The sequence below is a fragment of the Sebastes umbrosus genome, chromosome 5 (genome assembly GCF_015220745.1).
Source record: "Sebastes umbrosus isolate fSebUmb1 chromosome 5, fSebUmb1.pri, whole genome shotgun sequence".
Classification (NCBI taxonomy): Eukaryota; Metazoa; Chordata; class Actinopteri; order Perciformes; family Sebastidae; genus Sebastes; species Sebastes umbrosus.
The window spans coordinates 9,904,555-9,928,893 of NC_051273.1; the positions used below are offsets into that span (position 1 = coordinate 9,904,555).

Consider the following 24,339-nt stretch of genomic DNA (forward strand, 5'->3'; position numbering starts at 1 on the left):
CAGTTGAATCCATCTCTCAGTACTATCCTCAGGGCATTTCCCCACTGGCACAAGATGTGTAGAGGCTGCAGCATTTTGAAACCTCCACCATGCCAATGAACAGTGTGTGTGTGTGTGTGTGTGTGTGTGTGTGTGTATACATACTGTATATGCTGATGTTTTATGTATAAAACTGAATCCCTTTCCTTTGCACAAGCAAAAGACAAGCTTGCAAGTGTGCATCAATTCATGTGTTTATACTGTATGTGTGGGTGTATATTTGCTAATGTTTTTTCCACTATTTTTGCATGTGTGTGTGTTTGTGTGTGTCTGTGTGTGTGTATGACTCACCGTTCTCCACACCAGACGCTTCACAGCCATCTTCATCATCACAGTCGTCTCCGCTGCCTCTCTCTGTCTGTGCGCTCCCTCCCTCCTCTTCCTCCACCACCTTTCCTCTGGTTTTGCTCACCCAGCCAAGGTCCACTAACAGCTCCTAAATAAAACACACACACATATGCAAATGTCCATTAACATTACACATAGCTATAGATGGTCTGACTTCTCATTTAGCACCATAATCAGGTCACCTTTACCAAAAAGAAGTTTATTCAATTGGGCTATTAGTATACTTCTTTTAAACTTAAAATAAGAGAGTATAATTTCAGTTTAATTTGTATGTACTTATCAGAGATACACTTATCAAAAGTATACATAAGTATACTTGGCTCATACTGACAAGTATACAGAAAGTCTAAGTATACTTGGCTCATAGGCCTACTTGTACTTCTATCTTTTGATCAAGATCTACTGAAGAAAAGTATAATTAAGTATTCTTGCCTTATAGGCCTACAGAAAGGTATACTTGGCTTGTAGTTGTGCTTACTTTTTGATACAATAGCCCATTAAAGTGTGTGTGCTCTTTGATTTATGACTTAGTACTTGCAAAACTACATGTATACTGCCACATGACATTCTGCCACTGCTGAACTTTGTGTTTAATGATAATTAGCTAATGTTAGCATCCTAAAAGGCTTAACCGAGATTGTAAATATTGCCTGAGTAACATCTATCATGTCACTGTGCCTAGCATAACTAACATTTAGCTCAAAGCAAGTACAGCCTCCCAAGCTGCAGACTCTTAGCTGACCTGAGTTACAGCGAGTGCAAAGGAGAATAAGCTTCAGCTCACACATTACAAACATTACAAGCAGCAGATAGTAATGAGGTCAAAGGTCAGCATCCTCTGATAATACTTGTACAATCATGATGCAATGATAAAAGACAAATGCTCAAATTAAAACAAAACAGGGATGCTTTTTCCGTTATATTTTTTTCCCTCTAAGGGCACCAAACAGCCACAGAAACATCTTTGCACAAACACTAAATAACAAAAAGACCCATACACAGACGGGTCAGAGAGCAGACTAAAGGGTAATTGAGGTCATGCTGTCTCTGCATAAATCTATGTTCTCTACTGCTCAGTTAAGTCCCAGCGTGGATGCTGTGGCATGTTACATAATTGCGATGACAGATGGAAAACCACATGTCTCCTAAAGCTCAAATATTGATTGGGATTGGAAACAAGATCCACTCAGTTTTTAAATCAAATATTTGGGTTTAGAAACGGATTAACTCATAAAAGGACAAACTTGTTGTCCAAGTAAGACACTATAAAACGCCAAAATGGGAGTTATTTGGTCTCCACACACATACAGGAACATATAATTGGTTCACAGTATGATGAATGTGTATTGCAGAGAGTCAAGGTGGGTAATATATAAATTCCAGCCGAGGGCAGAGATAAGGCAAACGGCAACCCGTTTTATAAAGGAAAAAGATACATGGTACTGACATTTCATTCTATTTTACTTTAGATAACGTTTCTATAAGCTGCATGATGCCACCAAGATTGCAACATCTATTGTAATGATTTATGTTACCTCACACTGAAATATGTCTTAAATACTACAGAGGCCAACCTGAGAGACAACTGTTTTGGATTTTATAATTACATTTTTTCTTTAGAACTTTATTGTCATGCAGGGTAAGAGGAGTTTGCCTAAGTTACTTAGAGCTGCCAAGAGGTGCTGCAGCACAGCCGGTATGAGGAAAGTAAAGTTAACATTAAAGCATGTAAACACGTTCTAGTAGAAACCCAAAATACAAGTATGCACCTGAAAATAAGCATAATAGCTCCTCTTTAACAAACAGGGATATAAACTGCTTTTATTATATGTGCATGATATTTAGTTTTGAAATAGAAATGGTTGATATTGTCGACCTCTGTTTTCCTAGGTTGGATACATAAGGAGGGACATCTTGCCTCCACTGTACAGCCGGTGTGGGGTAGCACGTGGAAAGAAGGGGAACCAAGGTTATTGTACGACAGCATGTCCAAAGGGACATGGAGACAGACTAGACTGTGCAGTGATTCACCATCATGTCATCGGACTGCAGATGAGGGCTGAGGGAGTACAAAATCACATTACAGCAATGTTTCCAGCAGGGTTGTTTTTCTTTAGTCATGTGGCTCCAGTGAAACCATTAAACATATAAGTCAAATAATTCAAGGGGTGCAGCTCCACAGTGGTCTGTCCTATCTAATTAATGACAGGAAAACAACTTACAGTTAGTGGATAAGGTGAAGTCTTTTGGTCTTATCTTAGTTTTACAAACACACAAAAATAGACAGGATGACATTAATAAAAAAATAATGAGGGATGGAATGGCAATTATAATATTACTTCTCATTCCAGCTATCCCACAAACAACATTTTAATTGGTAAGGTACCATTATTTGGTCAAAATATTTTCTAACAGTAAACAAAGATGATGATTGGTGGGCAGTGCCTTTCCCACTTAAAACAGCAGTGGAGCAAATATGGATTTTAAAAAAGTTATTTTTATAAAACGGTCACAAAATGTTGTATGTACACAGGTGTAGCTGACAAAATAATGTGTGCAGCCAATTAGGATGAACCCTCTATAAAACACTGTAGCAACTGCTGCTTTATACTGGTCACCAAGAAGCGCCAAACCCCTTACTTCCTGTAATCTGCTGTCACTTGAGGAGTGGTGAGACCTCTGTCCTTTTCCTATGCAGGGACAGCCCTCACATGAGGCTCATTCTGGTTGGCTGAGTATGTACAGACACATTTTAATTGCAAGGATAGGCGACTGGCTGCACTAATAGAATCCCATTAGAGGGCAAAGCCTGTGTGAAACACATCCCACTGCTGCACAGGTCTAATTAACACATAATACATAATTGGGACAGTGAAAGATAAGAAGAGACAGACACACTGAAAGACAGACATCCAAAACGCGGCGGATGAAATAATTAAAATTCCAAGGATGCTTCTTTCGTCTTGTTTCGTATTTTGTTCCTCCTCTAATCCTAGCTATGTGAGTGTGTAAATTGCACGCATGACAGGCATGAATAGTTGTTATTAAATGGCGTGCATTAATGTGTGTGCCTCAGATAAATGGCTTCCCCCACAGAAAAAGCACCGGGGCAGCCGGCGTGAAAGAAGCACAGCCTAGGCAACTGGATTTCCAAAGGTGGCTCTGAACTTGTTCAAAGGCAATAACAGCCCACAGTGTGTACAGCACTTTACACACAGGGCTTGTTTGAGTGCACAGACTTGCATTCTCTCTATTTATCAAAAAGATGGAAAGGCTGCACGCCCTCTGGAACTGAAAGTGGTTTGCAATGCAGATGAGCTGTGTTATATCTGACTTTCCCCTTTGGTTCATGCTGTGGCCTGTTAGCATTACCATCATCAATTCAGCACGCATACATTACAAGTCCAAAAGCATTGATCTAACTTTTCCTATCCTCATAGTGCGTCTGAGTGAGTGTTTGTGTGCATGTTAGAAAGCTTCACAGCAGCTTCAATGGTCTTTAAATCAAAGAATAACAGGACGTGTACGGCCTGCATAGAATTAATGGGCCTGAGAAGGCAAATCTCATACACAAGTGATTGCAATGGTGCATGTGTGGTGTGTGTTTGTGTATATGGCAGCGGGGGATGCTGACTTGGCGTTTCCTCCATGTAAATGCAACATGATTAATGGACTCACCACCAAAATTAGACAGAGCACAGAAAGAGCTTCAACAAGCAAAAAGAGAAAAATAAACCACAGCATGTCCCATCTCAGGATATTCCCATGAATATGCCAAAAACAACACCTAGGTTTACAGAATTGATCAGGTTTTCTTGAACAACTACAATTTCCACTCTTGACCTTACATAACTCCTACATCAAAACATGTCACTGGTATCCCTAATCCATTTTAAATTGGTTTCTTAAACGTACAAGCATACACTGAAATCCCTGTATTCATCAATGTCATGGCTAAAATGAATATTACTTAAAAGGTGGTGATATTCTGTAGTTTACTTAATTAACAAATCACATGAAAGGAACAAAACCAACAATAAATTAATTTTTCTGCTTGTGTATCCTAAGGTTAATCCTCTGTGCCATAGAGCGCCAAAAATGAATAAAAAACTGCTGCCTTAAATTCTTTCTAGTGCACCACATATGCCGCTGAAAATAGTCCCCAACAAAAGCAGAATTTATTCCAGTTTGACCTGTTTGTTTTAGGAAATTATAAAGCCTTAAAAAATAAATAAAGTATATATTCATGACCCGTAACATAAGACTGCTTGGGAATACATCCAGATCTTTGGTCTAATCATGTAATTTGTTGACAATAACACAAATACAGAATATTTCCAGCCTTATCCTTTAATGGCTGACATACCAAACATTCCTCTGTTGACTTCTTTGTGCATTTGTTTGGCCTTTCCCTCAGTATGTCCATCAGTGTTTACCGTAGACTGTATAAAATATGGACGTGGTCTCTGCGGCGTGACTCATATGTTTCTGAAGAGCAGCTGCGAAGCTCAATGTGGGTGGCTCCGGCCATTGCCATCTTGGCAGAGACGATTCAGCCTTTATTTATTTCTGCTGTAGATTTGGGCATTTTACCATAGGAGAGCCTATTGGGATTGACTCGCTTTTGGAGCCAGCCTCAAGTGGCTGTTGGAGGAACTGCAGTTTTTGGCACTTCGGCACTGCCACTTGGTGTTTACTTGTCTGCCTTCCTGTTTGTCTGTCTATCAGCCTGTCCGACTGTCTCAAAAGGACCCCGAAAAACAGCCACATGGTCCTTAACTCAAATAATGAATCATCATTGTGGATAACCTTGATGCATCATTTTAAAGGAATCATATTCACATGATTTTATGAATCATTCATGCAAATCGCATCACCGTATTACCATGCTGTGCAGCGCTTTGGAAGTGCTGCATGAATCCTATTTAATTGTTGAATTCATTAATTTATTATTGCATGTTATTATCTACATCTGTTCAGAGTGCTGGCATTTAAATTCATTGGACTAAGCGGCGGTTCACACATGCGGTGATAACGAATGATTGAGAGGCAGATGAGCACGAGGACACATCACAAATACACAAACACACACACATATCCCAGAGCCCTGCAGCTAGTTTTAACACTATCACACCTATCACAGACAACCACCATCAGGGTGAACATAATATTTCACTATAATAATGACAGCCAAAGATCAAACTAACAATAGCACCATTATTTAAGTATGAATGTGAATAAATCAGTCCATTAAGCGCAGGAAGACACATTCCTGCAGAATACTAACAACCTTCATATGTCATGGTGTCATGGCCAATGTGACTATAGAAGATATTAATGCTCTATGGAAGAGTTATGAAATCAGCCACAGATCCTCTTGCTTACATAAACAATAAGGTTCTCCAAAATACAGTTTTTAAAACAGAGTCTGCACAGTGGGATACAGTAATACCCCAGTCCAATGCAAAAATATGTCATGACATGACATATGACATATGTTACAAAGTTCATGCTGATGCAAAATTGACATATTTGGCCTGATGATGATGCTGCAAGAAAGAAAGAAAGCTCATATTTCTAAAATGGAAAATGTCTGGGGGGCATATTTCATCTGCCCATGAGATTTTCTGAGTATAAGAGGACATTTTTGTCTGATGGTGGTGCTAGAAGAAAGATCAGAGGGTCCCCACAAACAATGGGAGTCATCCTCTTGGAGCAGAGGCGCCTTAATATTACTTGAGGCCCCGGGGCAACGGACATTTTGGAGGCCCTCCTCTCCCTTCACCATATGCCACAGCAACTTTAATTCAGAAGCCACGGTCAATGGACAGTGACAACGGAATATGAAAGTCAACATTATAAGACAAAACTGGGTTATTGAGACAAGTAGGCCAGTGTGCACAGTGGCAACACGAGAAGATTATTCCTTTCAATTAAAACCCACAAACATCACAGGTAAAGCACTGGTATATTGTATTATTATCGCGTTAACTTTGACAGCCCTAGTATCAATGTTATATCAAGATGGCTTGCTCTGGATCAAAGTGTTGATGAAAAATGGACTGGCAAATCAATATTGCTATTTTGCCATTAGCATTGCAAAAAGCTAAATGTTACCTGTGAACACAGACTTTAGAATGGTTTCTCTCACTGAAAGCAAGTAAAATCATTTCAAGGTTTGTTGAGAAGACAACATAGTGAGAGTGGTGTGTCTTATTTTTAGTGTGTGTACCTGTGTTAGCTGCTCCAGCCTTTGTTTCGCCCCCTTCAGGACAGGATCTGTATTACGGACGGTCATCTCTGGGTTTTCCTTCTGGGCTTTTAAACTGGTGCCAACCACACGACCTGCATAGCTACAGGAAGACAGAACAAGAGAGAGACATCAAGTACTTTCTGTCCTAGTTCCGAGTGTGAGTGTGTGTGAGTGTGTGTGTGCGTGTGCGTGTGCGTGTGTGTGTGTGTGTTGCTCTCCTGCCCCAGTTTTCCCACAGTCACTATACTAGTGTGTTCAGTCAGGGTGTAGTGATTCACTTCATGTGCAGGGACACACACATACGCACACACACACACACTGTAAAATTAAACTCCTGGCAAATGAAACAAAGAAAAACAGACTTTTATTCAAGCAGAGGAGTCACTTGAGACGTTCAGTTAAGGTGACATGAGTTCATTGTGGTAAACTGATCTAAATCTTAATCGACTTGTTGAAGAGAATTTATTAAGAACATGTTGTAAATGATTCATTAAACTCCATGAACAAAATGTCTCTTTAATTAAAAAAATTAACTTGACTGCTCATACTTCTTGACTTTTACTAACTTTTAATGTCAAAGGCAGTATGTTTTTATGGAGTTATGTGGTACTTTTAGGGACGGATTTGAATCGTGTAAATTTAATCTGATCTTTGCTACTGGACTCCCGGCATCCTCTACACAGTGTGTCAATTTTGCTTCCATAAGAGCAGAGGTTTTTACCTACGGGTGGCTCTAATTGGCATAAGAGATATTTTAATGTACAGGATATGGGCTTTTTAAACAAAATGTAATTTCTTCTCACTGTTTTTTCTGGATGATTTCCTCCACTCTACCTACTCTGAACAGATACCTTTTCTGCAAATACTGTGTATGCATGTAAGAACTTCATACTGAACTCATTTAAATGGCAATTTTACTGAAGTAAAAGTTGTAAAACTACAGTGTAGAAATAAAAATACTCCGTTACAAGTAAAAGTCCTGCATTCAAAATCTTAGTCATGTAAAAAATACAAAAGTATTAAGATCAAAATATACTTAAAGTACCAAAAGTAAAAGTACTCTTTATGCAGAATAATATATAATATAATGATTATAATTGATGATGCATTAATGTGTACATCACAATGTTGTAGCTGGTAAAGGTTTGGCTCATTTAAAGTACTTTACATAGGTCTACAGCTGGCTATCTTAACCTATAATAATACATCATAATTTATTAGTTGATTTACATTTTTTTTATTATGAATCTGAATCTTCAAAGTAACTAAAGCTGTTAAATAAATGTAGTGGAGTAAAAAGTACAATATGTTCCTCTGGGATATGGTAGAGTAAAAGTATAAAGTAACAGAAAATGGAAATACTCAAGTAAAGTATAAGTATTTATTAAGTACAATTTTGAGTAAATGTATTTAGTTACATTCCACCCTTTAATTGGGTAGAGTGGCCTGAATGGGGCAAATGAACATCATCACTGAGATTGATCCTTATCATATCGCATATTGATGTTTCTTGCTGTAGTGGGATATATCACATCATTTAGTCTGGGTGAGGGGGTTGCGGTGGGTGGATCAAAAGAAAGATGAAGTGAGCAAAAAGCAAAAACAGAAGAAACAACACTTCATGAGTCATATTTTTCCCCGAGTCCCCAAGTTCCAAACCAGCTTTGCTAGCTAATATAATCAGCCACCAACTCAGTAACCGCTGAGTCCACACCCTCGAAAACACAAACACACTCTGGCTATGGCAACAAGGGAAAAGGGTTGTGGGAAGCAGAGAGCAGACGCATGGTGGATGTCAACTTGACTAATGCCAAGAGATGGTGTGGTGGTGAAGACCCCAGCCTCTGGAGCCACGCTAACCCTGCTGGTCTGGATTCAGATCCCACCAGAAACTTCAGCCTGATGCATGAAGTCTCTAATTAACTTCCTCAAATGGTTTCATTCTCACACAGATTGTGTTTTCATACATATTTTTTTCTGATAAAAGGGTCACGTTCTGGTTAAAGTTTTATTCAAATCAAAGTGTTCATTTCCTGCAGGCCTGACTCACAAAGCAAGCTCAGCTTGGTCTTTTTGTGTTTTGGCTTCTTTGAGCCTGAAATTGGCAATCCATTATAACTGGTCTCATATAACTCTTTATGAGCTGTCTCTGTGAGATACGTTTTCCAACCCAGCTATGAGCAAGCTCACATTAAATATGCAGCCAATCGCATACAACATCAACAGATCAAGAGCTGCATGTTTAATTCAAGAGAGGGTGAGACTGCAGGATCTCATGGGAAAATTGGGTCATTAGGGAGGCAAAAATAATATGACGGAGTCGGGGAAAAAGCATACAGCACACAACTATAAAAAATATAATCAACAGAGAGGGAACTAAATAAAATATAATATATAAAACATGATACTGCTGACACTTTCAACATAGTCAGAGTGGGTATGGGAAAAAAAATAATTACCACCAGTTTTGCTCTTATGTTTCATGATGAGATGCTTTATTACAGATATGGTGTTTCTGCTGTGCAATGCAGAGAAGATTTACTGGAGGAAAACTGAATTGTAAATGATAATGACTACAGGAAGAGAGCAATTGATGAAGGTCTGTGTGACTGTGTATATAAATTAGTGGGAACTACATTTCAGTGTGCATATTCTACATTTTTTAAAGATGGATTTATGGTTGACACACGAGGTGAACAGACGTCCCTGCACAGGTTTTGATTTATAGTTCAGCGACAGATATGCAATGCTAGACAGATCTGTGTGTCATCAGGTCGTATTATATATTCTACAGTAACTACATTCTTTCATTTAATTTGTGATGCAACTAGGGCTGTCAATCGATTAAAATATGTATGATTAATCGCATTATTATCCATGATTAATCACAAATTAATCACACATTTTTTATCTGTTCAAAATGTACCTTAAAGGAAGAATTGTCAAGTTTTTAATACTCTTGGGAGTGGGTAAATATGCTTGCTTTATGCAAATGTATGTATATATTTATTATTGGAAATCAATTAACAACACAAATATTGTCTAGAAACCCTCACAGGTACTGCATTTAGCATAAAAAATATGCTCAAATCGTAACATGGCAAACTCAAGCCCAACAGGCAACAACAGCTGTCAGTGTGTCAGTGTGCTGACTTGACTATAGACTTGTCCCAAAACTGAATTTGATTATCATAAAGTGAGCATGGCTGTAAAGGGGAGACTCGTGGGTACCCATAGAACCCATTTTCATTCACATTTGTTGAGGTCAGAGGTCAAGGAACCCCTTTGAAAATGGCCATTACAGTTTTTCCTCACCAACATTTAGTTTGTTTAAGTTGAAGTATGGAGTGTTATTTGGTGGATGGTACCAATGGATTCATTAGGTGTTCTTGTTTCATATGATACCAGTATCTTCACTCAAGCTTTAAAACTGAGCCAGTGTCAACCTCCAAAAGATCAACTGTGTTAATGTGTTAAAGAAATTAGTGGCGTTAAAACGTATTTGCATTAACGCGTTATTATATTGTTAACTTTGACAGCCCTAGATGCAATCGATCGTTCGCCTTGTTTCTCTACTCAATGAGACTATAGTTACACTTTTTCACCTCATATTCTAAAGTGCTCAACAAACGTGCAATAGGCAACACTGAGCCGACCAACCACTGTCTATCGTGTGTGCGCATCACTCGTCCTGCAACAAACACTCTGTATATAAGCTGGAGCAGTTAATTTGCTAGTGGGTGGGCCATTTATACATTTTCTCACATCCTTTGATCTTAACATGCTCCAGAGGAACTTATCCACACTGTACACAAAAAAGTGAGCAAGCCTTATAAATCCAGAACGTCTGGGTAAACCACTAATCTTATGAGACAAAACCACATCTCATGGGTTTCTTTTGTATTGCTTCATAAACAATAAAAAGTACATTTCAAACACTATCACCATGGAAACTGCTTGCATTGATTAAAACGATGCACCAGTGAACAGCAAAAGATCACACAGTGCATCCCTGCTAATCCCTGCAGAAAAGGAATTCTGGTTTTACTGTATGTTTGATAAAAACAGGATGTGATGCTACATGTACCGACATGCCCCAAAAGTATCGTACGTAATGGGAACAGGATATTGGGCTACATGTAAATGCATTAACACATGATGAAAGGTTCACCCACCCCCTTCCTCTTTCATGGAAAGAGGAGGAAAAAATGACAGGAAAGATGAGGGAGGATAAAAAAAAAACCTCAATTAAAAACCACAGACTGTGGCTTAGGGGGAAATCCCAAGATTCCTCAGACTCGAGCAAATATTTTAGGGGATCAGTATCAACCCCACACATCCAATGAATCTGCTACACACCCAAGACTGGCAACACCTCACACATATTATGGCATATTCATGCTTTCCTTTACATTCATTAAATGTGTGTCTTCATTGGCAACAATGAAGCCAAGAGTGATAGGCTATTGATTTGACCTTTATTCATACAAGGTCGGCTGAACGTACTTGCTCTTTCGCCACGACACCCTGTTCACAGTTACACTGACAAATAAACTAACAGACACATACAGAACAAAAGCATTAATATAATTAGTTAAAGCGCTGCAGACCGGTATGAGGCCGTTATCATGTATGGCTTACAAAGATGTATAAAATGTTTGGCTTTGCAGATAATTCACAAGACCAACAATAAAGCAGTCATTCCTTCCAGGCATTAAAAGATACATACAAGATGGCAATTTTCCAATGAGACATTTGTGGTAATCACCAAGGGTTATTGTGTCTCACAGTAAAGGAGGAACAACCGACCTAATCATGAAAAATGCAGTGGCGGGTATTGTAATTATCTCCAGTAATTAATCCAAGAGTTTAATGGTAAACGGAGTCTAAGGACCTAAAGGTGGAAGCAGGAGCATGTCGATTACATCCCCATAATCAGGAACTGAGGGGAAAATGACTTCAGCAATACTTTTCCTACAACTCAGGGAAATTGTTTCTGTGCAGAAAGCCAGGCTTTTGTTGCACCTTACAAAAGTTTTATGTTTAAATGTACGTTATTTTGTGACCTCCTTAATACTAAAACCAGTAACATTGGAGATGTGCAGATTACTATAATATATATCTCTAGATATTGAGTACAGTATAAATGTTGTTGTATTTGCATTAAAGTGGGGGTAAGCAGTATATTTTTGGCATCATTGGACAAAGATTCCACAATAACCTTTCAGCATATTGTAATTCAAGTGTTCTGAGAGAAAACTAGACTTCTGCACCTCCTCATGAATCTGTTTTCAGGCTTTAAATAATCTAGTCTGTGACAGGAGACATTGGCCAATCACAGGTCATTTCAGAGAGAGAGCGTTCCTATTGGCTGTGCTCCGGCTGGTGGGCGGTGCTTTGTTGCGACACTATTGCAGAAAAAATGTCCAGAGACAGACAGACATATTAACACCTTACAAAGTACTCAAAACCACCTCTGTGGTAGTTCCCGCTACAGTCGGTGTCTCCTAGACCACATATTGCCATGATGACTGACACACAGACAGACTCACAAGGTGAAAACAATACCACCCACAGGCTGCGGCGGCTGGTAATAACATGTACGGTGGGGCTAGAATTGACACTAAAAGCAGATCGACGTGGAGAGCTCCGAGAGGAATGCCTTCAGCTGGTATTGATTAGCAGTTCCAGGATAAGTGACAGACAGGGCAACAATATTTATTAGGGTCACAGTAATCTCCACCACAAATGCAGAAGGACCACATGACTATGACTATGCAAGATGTAATGGAAAGATCAATTATTAATGGGCTATGCTCTGTAATGATTAGTGCAATAGAAGGAAGAAGAAAGGATTCATGTTGTTTCACCCATTGGCTGTCTAACATCTACAGAGTGAAGAGCTGAAAAGGGAACAGAGACCCAGAGTTGGCTGTATAAACTATTTGTTATTTGCAGGATGAGACATTCTTAAAACGCTCTGCCAGCGGCAACAAAACATCTGTTGAATGCTGAACAGATATCATTTTCATTTAATGCTTAACAGCCATCAGATTTACTGAGGCTGGAGGTGAAGAGATGGTGGCTTTATTTGATTTAACTTGACTGCCTTTCAGTATTGTTAAAGGTTCTCAATTTGAAACTCAGAGCATTAATAAAGCAGCAAACAACTATTTGTTATGTAAAGATATAGAGGAGTAATGTCTACCTGAGTAGAGAATGAAATCCCTCTGTGTGTGTTGTAATCAGAGTTTCTCTGTTGCTTTGCTACAGAAAATAATTTCAGTAATAAATCACACCTTGTGGATTGTGCTTTATATTCAAGTGGAGAGGAAGATATGAACAGCATCTGCACATCTAAAGCATTTTCTCACGTCCAATACCTGCTGTCCTGCTGAATGTATTGGAAACTGTCGGTGCTGTGAATGAGCTATCGGCCAGATTACAGATTGTCTGGATTCTCTGTCTGTGTGATGAGATGATAATATTGCACAAAGTGTGCATGCAGCAGACGACACGGAGAGTGACGCTTAATAAGATCTGGAGAACGACAGACATAAATCACCAGCACCATAATGACAAAGCTGCTCTGCTGTTGCCCTCGGTTACTGCAGGGTTGTTAACGGTAACGTTTAAAGCGGCTTTGGCATGCGTGGGAACACACACACACACACACACATGCACACTCACACAAACACAGTGAAAATGAAATCACCTGAGATAGTGATCTGATCTGAGGGAGGTGGGTAATTATAAGAGTCACAACCTCAATCGCTGCATTCCTGTGGAGTCATTTACCCACACACACACACACACACACACACATACACATACTGACACCTGAGGGTTAAACTTGTACCTCTTATATAAGACATGGAAGCGATATGCTGCGGTTTGGATAGGTTTGGAAATTGCATTTAGTTTCACTTTCTCTATCCTTCATATTCCTCTTTTCCCCCTCCGGCCAATTCTTTCTCTGTCTTTTAACAGCGTTTCCCTGATACTGTAAAGCATCAATGGGTGGTGCAAAACAGATTTCAATGCATTAAAAAACACACGAAATATATCAAATCAACGGGTGTGGCAGGTCTTCAGAAGTGGAAGCAATGGCTCATTCCTTATGATGGTGATAAGATGCTTCCCTCTTCTGGAGAAAATCCGCTATTACAGCTCTAACTGGCCACATGAAGATTACAGTTTAGTTAATTTAACTGCAAAACACATATATTTACAACGTTTAACTGTAATTGAATATACCAGCACAGTTATGCAATACCAATTCATTCTCATAGCGTCATACCTCTATATACTATCTTGTTCAGGGGCCAGTCAATCAAGAGTTCACTCCACTGCATGTCACACTCATTTGCACCATTTGACCCCCTGCTTGATTTAAATCGGAAACATTCATAGAGGGAGAAACGGCTGCAGTAAATCAGCTTCAGATGGGGGCTGTGACATTAAGAGAGAACGGATGGATAGGAAGCCGCTCAGTACAGCTGCACTTTAAATGTCATTGTATGATCTACGTTTCTTTTTATATTATGTAGAACAGATATTTTGAGTTTTTACTGTTGTTTTGAGAGCTATTGTGTCTATTATGATGGAAAAGCAAACAATGGTGAAGATGGTGATTAGAGCTCCGATAATTAATCGATTAGTTGTCAACTAGTAAATTAATCGCCAACTATTTTGATAATCGATTTATCTGTTTTCTTAAAAAAAAAAAAAAATTTAAGAAAAAAAATTAAAAATTCTCTGGTTCCAGCTTCTTAAATGTGAATATTTTATGGTTTCTTTACTCCTCTGTGACAGTAAACTGAATATCTTTGAGTAGTGGACAAAACAAAGACATTTGAGGACGTCATCTTTGGCTTTGGGAAACACTGATCAACATTTTTTCAACATTTTCTGACATTTTTTAGATCAAACAATGGTAACATTTTATTTTACAGATGCGTAAATTTCATGGTAATTAGGTGATACTTAGAAAATAACCTAATTGAAATTTCTTTGGAATTACTGCCAAATTACCCCAATATTTCCCTCAAAATTGATCGAAAGTTACTTATAAACATGATTTAATAATGATATGCTGAAATAGCATATCATTGTTAAAATAGGGCCCTTAGTCTTGAGAAGCAGCTGCTCTTCATCGAAGGTGGAAAACCAAAACTACTAGAAGAAACTTCTGATCAGGCACAAATCTCACCATTGTGTGACTTATTGTTTACACAAATGTAACCTGGTGGCTAATGTAATGATTCAGGGAGATTTTTAAGAAATTTAAAAGAAGTTATTTGCTAATTATTATCTATTTACCAGCAGACATGGAAATAAAACATATCAATTAACTTTGTATTCTTTTCCTGGAAATGTATTAAATAAATTACCAGCTATTGGGAAATAACGCAATATAATTATTAAATAATGTGTATAAAAGTAATTTTCGATACATTTTGAGGTAAATATTGGGGTAATTTGGCAGTAATTCCAAAGAAATTTAAAATAGGTTACTTGCTAATTATCACCAATTACCATGAAATTTGCGGACCTGTAAAATGAAGTGTTACCCAAACAACTTATCGATTAATGAAGAAAATAATCGACAGATCATTCGACAATGAAAATAATCGTTAGTTGCAGCCCTGATGATGAAGGTGATGTTTTGTATAATGTGCTTACTGTACGAGTGTGGATTTGTATTGTATGGACTACTGCTGCTCACTGATGTCATATTGACTTTGCATCGCGTGTACCATTATGGGATTATGTATGGGATTTAGTTAACAAAATAAAAGCATTGTGCCTGCCACATGGTGTAATTTTAATGGTTATTTTAATAAATTAATGTGTATATCGTAATGACCCACTGTCATCTCGCTCTGCGCTCTGCTCAGTGTGTACATGAGAGTCCCATCTGTTCGTGGATATGGTGGACTGGCTAGGAGCGACTGGACGACAGTCTGCTGCCAGTTGTTTCCTGCCATCGCTTCAGTTTATGTATACAGCCAAGGGCTTTCGGTTTGGGTTGGCAGCTGATAGCAGTGTTTACTCATGGGTCTCCAGATTGTTAAAGTCGTTCAAGGTTACTCACTGGTAGTGGTAGTTCTGAAACTTTGCCTTAAAGTTGTTAAATATTGTAAACAGTTATTTTGTACACATTTCTCCTGCTTGTTTTGCTTGACGCCTACTCTTATGCTGGACCCTTTTTCACCTAAACAGGGGCCTAACCATCTTCATCATCATGCCAGCTCATATCCGTACGAGAGAGGAAAGCTAATAATCTACTCTTCTCTCCTTTATCATGCACTCTCAGACTTTCTCATCATTCTGTGTGTTTTGCCGCCTATCTCTCTTTTTCTCACATAGGCTACACACACTCTCACCAACACAGACATTTGTAAGTGAAGTGGGTCAGAGGGCGGAGGAGATGAATGGAGGTCTGAATAGAAGGATGGAGAGATGAATGGATGGCTGAATTAATGAATGAATGGGTGGATGGATAGATGCAAGAGAGAAGAAGATGTAAAGAGGTCAGAGAGGCACAGACTGGCTAAACTCCAACACAGTTATATCTCTTTTGTTCCTCTAAATAAAACGCTAAAACACATTTCACAGATACAGAGAGTCTGAGGATTTCTGACGTTGTGTATAACACAACATTGCACTTCAACACAAAAGACATTCTATCCATTGTGCTTAATTTTCTTTAGAAACTGCTCTGGCACATCAGGCCACTTGTTATGTTATCTAACTACATATTTTCTTTATTACAAAAACAATCCCTTCTTTAATGCACATTTTCCCTTGACGATAGCAGGTCATTAACAATTGAATCCACAATCACACCTCATTTCTCAATAATATCGCTTCTGTGCACCTGGGTTCTGGCTAAATATGATTAACTGCTCTTCACGGGTCCAATTTTATTCATTTTCTTAAAGTACCGTAATTCTTTGTCTTTAGGCAAAGTTTACTACAAGACGAAGAGAGAGAAGTCATTATAGTTGAGGGACGTTTAGGAAAACTGTTCACTGTTCTCTTTGTGGTAATCACAATTAAGTGATATATTCTGATGTCTGTTGAAACATATTATACTGTTATTTTGTGGCATCAAACCAGCCACACTATTAGATGTTTATTTATTTATCTATTAAACTAGAACAATTGTGACATTATCGAGGGTGTAGTCATCTGCATTTCTTAAATGTAAAAGATACATTAGTGTACATCACAAAATGTATTACTGTAAAGAGTGTTATTCATATACAATGACATATTTCATTCCTAGGTCATTTTGAATTAAACAATATATTTAAAGGGGGTCCAGCTCCACTTTTCTTAAAGAATACATATGCTCATTTTCAGGTTCATACTTGTATTTTGGGTGTCTATTACAAAATGTTTACATGCTTTGATGTTTAAAAAACACTTTATATTTATCATACTGTCTGTCTGATTATACCTGTATTCACCCTCTGTCTGAAACGCTCTGTTTTAGCTCCTGTCTCTTTAAGACCCCCTGCTCTGATTGGTCAGCGTTTACTTTTCCTGTCCACATTTTCGTAGTCGCCGTCCTCACAGCGCAATTGCAGTCGGGGACTCACTGTGTGTGTGAACTACACAGAGTTCAGCGCCACTTCTACTGGTGACTGTATAGCTGTGACATCACAACCTTATGAAAGTCCTAACAGCACCTTTAAAAGCACAATTTCTGAATACAGGCTTTGTGCATTTCTTTGTGGATTAAGTGTTTTGAGACTCTCACAGTATTTATACAGAACCTTGACCTGTTTTATAATCAAAAAAGACATGGAAAGCTCACTATACAATACGGGACCTTTAAAATATCATTAGAGGCAAAGAAACGAGCCATTAAATACAAGGTTTACTGGCCTTCACTGAAGCACTGGTGATAAAACAAAGTGTGTGTGTGTTTGTTTGTGTAGGATGTCCTTGCAAGACTACATGGCCTGTTTCATATCGTTGATAGACCGTTGATGGGAATCCTTCTCCATCACAGCAGCTGAGCAACTGACGGTGTGTGTGCTGAGATAGGGCCCTGTGCAGTGAGATGTCAGATGATCTCATATTCTGTGTGTATTGCAGGGTGCAAGTTGTTACGTGTGTGTGTGTGAACGTGTGTGTTGGTGTGTGTTTGTGTGCACGCCTGTGAGTGTGTGTACGTGTTAGTGCGTGCGTGTGAGTGCACATTTGTCTTGTTACCAGTTCAAGCTGCCAATGTAATCACCATGAGAAAGACTCTGGAAACAAACTCTCTAACCTCCACAACCCTGTCACCACACACACACACACACACACACACACACACACACACACACACACTGGCAACTATTAGGAGACACACACACTTTCTCATATGCTGCACTTTTGTCCCCTTTTTTAATTTAAAAATCATTCTGACTTAATATTAGAGGCAGTCATGGACGACTACCCGAGAGAAGAACTCATTACTGGTATTTAAAACTCATAAAGTTCAGTTTCAGATAAATGTAGAAAATACAAACCCACCAATGTTAAGTTAGCTTCTCAACAACAACTCAGGAGATTTCACTTCAGTATACTGAGTAGACATAAAATCCAAGGTGGCACTTCACATCTGTCTCAAACACCTACTGGGTTGTCACTTAACACCGAATTATGACTGGATGCTACGGCACACTGGGACAATTGTACCCCCTACTGTACATCAATATTGCTGCAATATACTGAAACCTCTGGGCAGGTGGCAGTACAGAGAGCAATGCTGAGGCTCAGAAGGCCTCCTGAGTAACACATAGGTCTGAAAACCTGGCCTGAACATGGTCCAAAGTCCAAAGTGAATATTTTTTACATCAAAACTCTCTCTCTGCGTGTACTTCCCTTGCTTTTTCTGTTGCTTTTTGCATTTTCATCACTTATCCAATATGGAATTAAATGAGCATTAAAAGGAACAGTGTGTAACAATTGGGGGGATCTATTGGCAGAAATGAAAAATAAAATATATGATTTATTTAGTGTATAATCATCTGAAAATAATACTTGTGTTTTCGTTACCTTAGAATGAGCCGTTTATATCTACAAAGCGAGCGGGTCCTCTCTTCACAGAGGCTTAGGCCGGAGTCGATAACGTTACTCGCTGCCGCCGTTCTCTCTCTCTTGCTTCACCCCTCAGTTCCCATGTACACACACACTCTACACACTGGCTCTGCTCAAAATGACCTACGCTACTGTTACATCAACTGCCTTGCGTCAGCCACCGTAGTTCTCTAACACACTTGGCACACGGAAAAGACTTCAGTTGGTTGCAATCTGCAACCTCACCGCTAGGTCCTACACCCTGCTCCTTTAAATGCCAGAAATGGGTGCCTCACTCGAGTAGTCATCCAGGACCTTGTATGTCAGAGCAGCTGCTCTGTATGACTTGTGTTTGGTAGGTCCTTTCTGGGAAAAAAATGTTTTGCTATAAAGTAATAACGTATCACACACACCTCTCTACGACGTCTTGGCCACTCCAGCATGTGTGCTGCTCAACCTCCATCTCACTTTCACAAAGCATCTCTGGCAGCTCGGAGAAAAACCACTGGTACCGCTGGATAGAGCCCTCAAACTCCCTGAAAGAGAGAGAGTTGTGCACAGTTGAATGCTTGGATTGTTGGTGGTTAGTAAGACCAGTGTACCACATGCTTTTATTTGTTCCAGTTTAGACCTGTCATGTCCAGTTCTCTGTGAAATCCCTTCTCTGGTAAGCAGCGTGGGGAATGGAAACAAGCTTACAGCACTTTTGATAATGGCTGCATAATGAAAATCTGCCATGGAGTTTTTCATTTAATGACTTAGCTGATCTCAGGTTTTATTTATACTTAAAGTCCCACCTTAAGGGGATGGCTATATCCTTAAGGAGGAACGACACATAAAACAATGAAGAGACATAGATATAAAGATAAAGAGAATTAAAAGTTAATTGACAACAGCTGAGTTGCACTTTACTGGCCTAATGTTTACACTGACTCTTAAAGCAGCAGTGGGTAGAATGGAGCAAATGTGATTTAAAAAAGTTATTTTCTAAAACGGTCACTATATCCTGACAGTAGTGCATGAGACAGGTAATCTGACAAAAAATCGTGTTCCTCTGTGTCCTCCGTTGCTCCTAATGGCATCTGCAGGATTTCACAGACCAGAGGAAAACAACCAGTCAGAGCCGAGCTGGAGCCTGCCGTCTCTGAGCAGCTGTCAATCACTTGCGAACTCCGATCAAACGGTCAAACTAGGCGGCGCTGATCAAATATGAATCAATATTCTGTTACTGTAATGCCTATTTCTCGCCTCAAATGTTTTCAGAAACATCTCGTAGTGTACTGTTTAGCTGTAAAATTAGAAAGTTTGTGACCCGGCAGCCATGTTCAGATCAGTTGAGGAAATACCAAGCACTGCCCACCAGCCGGAGCACAGCCAATAGGAACACTCAATATGAATGCTCTCTCTCTGAAATGACCTGTGATTGGCCAAAGTCTCCCGTCACGGGCTAGATTTTTTAAAGCCTGTAAACAGAGCCCTGAGGAGGTGCAGAAGTCTAGTTTTCTCTCAGAACACTTGAATTACAATATGCTGAAAGATTATTGTGGAATGTTTGCCCACCGATGCCAAAAACATTCTGCCTACTGAAGCTTTAACTCACAAGGTTTCTTTCGACACTGACTCTTCTTTATAATTGCTAATGAATGGACAGAATGGAGTAAATGACTACTGCAAAAAAACAAGAGCAGACAGGTGATGTGATACCTGTAATTTTTCTTATGGACAAATATTCCTTCAAAGTGCAACTGATGCAGACGGATTTACCTGGAGAGTTTTTTCAGGCTGCGACTCTTGTCTCCTCTGGAGCCTTTAAGAAGGAATGTCCTGGTGGGATACACAAACACACACAAGCACAGAAAAAACATGTTTGAATTGATTTTCTTCTGCAATGACTGAAGGTCAACAGGTAAACAGAACCTCTACTCTGACCCTTCTCACATTTAATTCATCTTCTGAGGATCTATTCTAACTTAGCCCAGATAGTCTAACCTCTGACAGGAGCTCATACATTTCATAACTCACCTCCGGGATTGGGGCTGCAGACGCTGATGAACAGCGGGACCCGCTGAGGGAGGCAATGTCACATTTGACCTCTGTGAGGTGACTGATGTAGAAGGGCTCACAGAGGTCGTAATATGTGAGGTAGTGGGATTTGCACTTGGCATCATGGGACCAGCTGCCTGAGGTCCACACACCTTCTCTACCTGAGGAAGAGACAGTTTGCAGGGTAGTGGTTTGGCTGCTTTTCAGAGGAATACTAAGCTCAAGACCGTATCCCAGCCTCCATTCAATAGCCTTGGATTAGCTCAAGTACCCCTTCATCGACACCATTCATCATGTCATAAATGTGCTCTTTTGAAGACATTTTAATTTGAATGTTATTTAAAGGTGGATATTGCTACAATTTATTTTATTACAAGACAGTGATCCTGGCATTGTTGATGTTTACAGTAGGTTTGGTCCCTCTTTTTTCAGTAGTTTCAGTCAAGTTTGCATTACCTCTTGGAGAGGCAGTCTCTTCTTGCTTGTTATCTACTTCTTGCTAACTCTCAATTGCAGAATATGGTGTTTTAAATGATCCAGATTGTTGGGAGCCGTGTCCTCTTGTGCAGTCTGCCTTTCACAGCTGGCAGACAATCTATTGGTTATTGTGATGATAAATATGCTATAAATATACAAGATCACCCCAATACCAATTTGTAATCCTGTTTCCTCTGAAACAAAAACACATACACACATTTGTGGCTCCATGTGTTTCAGTTTAAGAGGCAGTCAGAGTGGCAGACATGTGTCAGGAGGATGAATGTCATCTGAATCAACTGCTCTGCTATAGAAGTGGACTGGATATGTCAGTTGTGGCTCTCTCTCTCTCTCTCCTCCCAGCTAGCAATGTTTTGTTTGGTTGCATTTTAAGTTCTATTAGATGTGCTTTCCACCTTACACTACTACACTCGCCTACACCACTGATAATAATACTGACTTACATGCTCGGTTCCGTTTTCTTCAAATCGAAACGCCCACTCAGCCGTTGCAAAAAGCAGTGACGTTGGTTACCAAAGTAAGCTAATCGGAGCTAATCAATAAGGTTATGAATAATGTGAACGCTAGCACGAGCTGAGTCAAAGTTAGCTGGGCTAAGTTTGGAAATAACTTAAAGGGTAAATTAAATTTTTTTTGACGTGGGGTTGAATACTCCAGTGTTCTGCGAGGTAAAATTACTGTTTTCTTGAATGTAGTCTGGTGGCTTTAAAGAGACCGATATAACGGCTTCAGTCCCCCGTCGGAAAGGGCTGTCTGATGGCAAGGTAAAGTGGCTGTGGACAGCCCTTTTCGACGGGGAACTGAAGCGGTTATATCGCTGTCTTCAAAGCTACCAGACCAGACTCCATTCACAAACTATATCTATATCTATATATATACGTATATATATATAATTAATAAAATATATAGATATAGAAGTACCCACTGGGGTATAAGTACCCCTGGTTTGGAATTACTAATCTAACAGTATTAAACTGACAAATTAACCTCAACATCCAACCCGATGGAGCACAACACACAATGCATTATAGAGGTCAGTAAAATCAGTTTCATCAACAGTGGTCTTACTTGTTTACAGAAATTACCGCTGTCTTAAAATTCATGTTGCAATCATCTATTAACTTTAAGTGCTGCACATACGCACTGTTAAAGGGTTAGGGGTTAGCCTTTAGCGATGTGTCTAATGAATAGGAAGCTTGATCAAATATTCAATTAAGTGGTATTTTCGTATTAGCCACAATTAGCAGTGTGATTATGCTTGTGTATGTTTGTTTACCTCTCAGGAATCTACTCTACTAAGTCCACAATGTTCCCTCAAAGTTGGACGGCTACTCTATTTCCTCCTCCAACAGTGTGTGCATGCATGCGTGTGTTTGTGTGTCGTCTGTTTGTCCAGAGATTAGCCACAGAAACTTTCTCATCACTCAGAACCAAGCTGCATTCTGGGTATTGGTTGTCCCGCCAACCACAGTCTTTGTCTGGCATTGGATCTGTATTCACACTCGCACACACACTCGCACACACACAAACACAGACTGAGGGGAACCCCAGATTCTCTGAAGAATGAGGCTGTTTTTAGCCCATCTAGGTACAAGGCTTTTGTGAGGAGATCCAACTGCCAGGCTGAAAGAAAACCCACGGCCTTCCTCGCTCTGTGTCCAAAATTCAAATGACTTTATTATTGGGACATATTCCTAAGGATGGCTTAGCAATCTGTTACTGATCACTTTTTTTAGTGGTTGTATTATACAGTTTTAACAATTAGTATAAAAACCTTTTTTGATAGACTAGCATTAATATGCATAATGGAAAAGGTTATGTTAGAATTTAAAGTATCAAGCAAAACACACTTTGATAAATCTTCCCCTCCATCCCCTCTGCTTACTGTGGCTGTGATGCGTGGCCCGTGCAGCTGAGCGTGCAGTATAGCATCATTCACATGATTTCGGACTGCTAACAGCGCTAACTCCATGCTGTTGTGGTTGCTGCTGGTTGCAAAGGTAGCAGCTAACCGTTGGAGCAACACCACCAAACTCCCCCAGGGGGCGCCAAGCTCTGATACACCCACCTAGAATAGAGAGGATGGACAGGAAAAGATGGGAATAGGGAGGAGAGGAGGAGGAGAAAGGGTGATAAATGTGAAAAGAAGATGAGTGGAACGAGAACAACAACATGTTATATTTTAAATGTTTCCTAATGCTTCTTTAAATGAGCCAATGATTGAGATGACTAGCAGTTTCTGTCTCACAACAGTATAGTCAAGACAACATTTTCCATAAACCAAGTTGCCTTCTGTCACTTGTCCCTCTGCCTTTCCTTGACTTTTGCTGTGTGCGTTTTCCTTTCCTTTCCTTTCTAAAAACGATGGGAGTTGTTTTACCACCACGCTTTCTTTGCTTCCAAGAAACTCTCAAGCAGGATGAACAGTGCCATCTTCCAAGTCTCTCTATTGTGGGCGCTGTTAAAGCTGTCCGGCGAATTTCGAAGCAGCCCAGTTAAGATGCACGGAAGACACTGCCAGTTCTCTTGGCAATGCTCTTGTTATTTGTCAGTCTAACACTTAATGTGGGAATGATTTATTGATGATAAAAATGCTGTGAATGAGTGATTCAGAAATGTGAGGGATGGGAGCATTACTAATTTTTTTTTCTCACCAGAGGCAGAAGGAGACAAATACTCTGAGGCCTCCCATGCATCTAAAACAGTATCAGCTACACACACACGACCTGAAAGGAATAACATTAGATGACCTTTTGCTAACCTCATAATACTAAAGCTGGCAAGAGTGTTGCAACCATTATATATGTATGGAATACATTTTGTAATAGTCTAGTGAACACTGGGTGGTGTATGGGTGCAGGAAGGCATATAGGAGAGCTCACCAGGACAGGTGGAAGTGATTGGGGAGTGACTGGAGACCAGGGATAAGCACACAGTGTTTGACCGTGTAGCAATGCACTTGTTATGGTTTGTTCTATTGTTATAGTATTACAATAAACAGTTAGCCACAGATGTTGTCTGTATTGAGTTCACACGTCCAAACTAGATTTCAGCCAGTCTAGCAATCACTCAGTGGC

General features: G+C 39.6%; 1 protein-coding gene across 1 annotated transcript in view; it reads right to left on the reverse strand.

The window, feature by feature from the left end:
- Window positions 1-24,339, reverse strand: part of LOC119489019 (glypican-5-like) — a 53,371-nt gene that overhangs the window by 18,847 nt on the left and 10,185 nt on the right. Inside the window, exons 4-9 of the mRNA XM_037771124.1 lie at window positions 23,148-23,330; window positions 20,744-20,925; window positions 20,486-20,545; window positions 19,135-19,257; window positions 6,620-6,740; window positions 331-475 (exon numbers count right to left, since the gene is read on the reverse strand). Of these exons, the coding sequence (XP_037627052.1) occupies window positions 331-475; window positions 6,620-6,740; window positions 19,135-19,257; window positions 20,486-20,545; window positions 20,744-20,925; window positions 23,148-23,330 (814 nt within the window). The remainder of the gene's footprint in view (window positions 1-330; window positions 476-6,619; window positions 6,741-19,134; window positions 19,258-20,485; window positions 20,546-20,743; window positions 20,926-23,147; window positions 23,331-24,339) is intronic.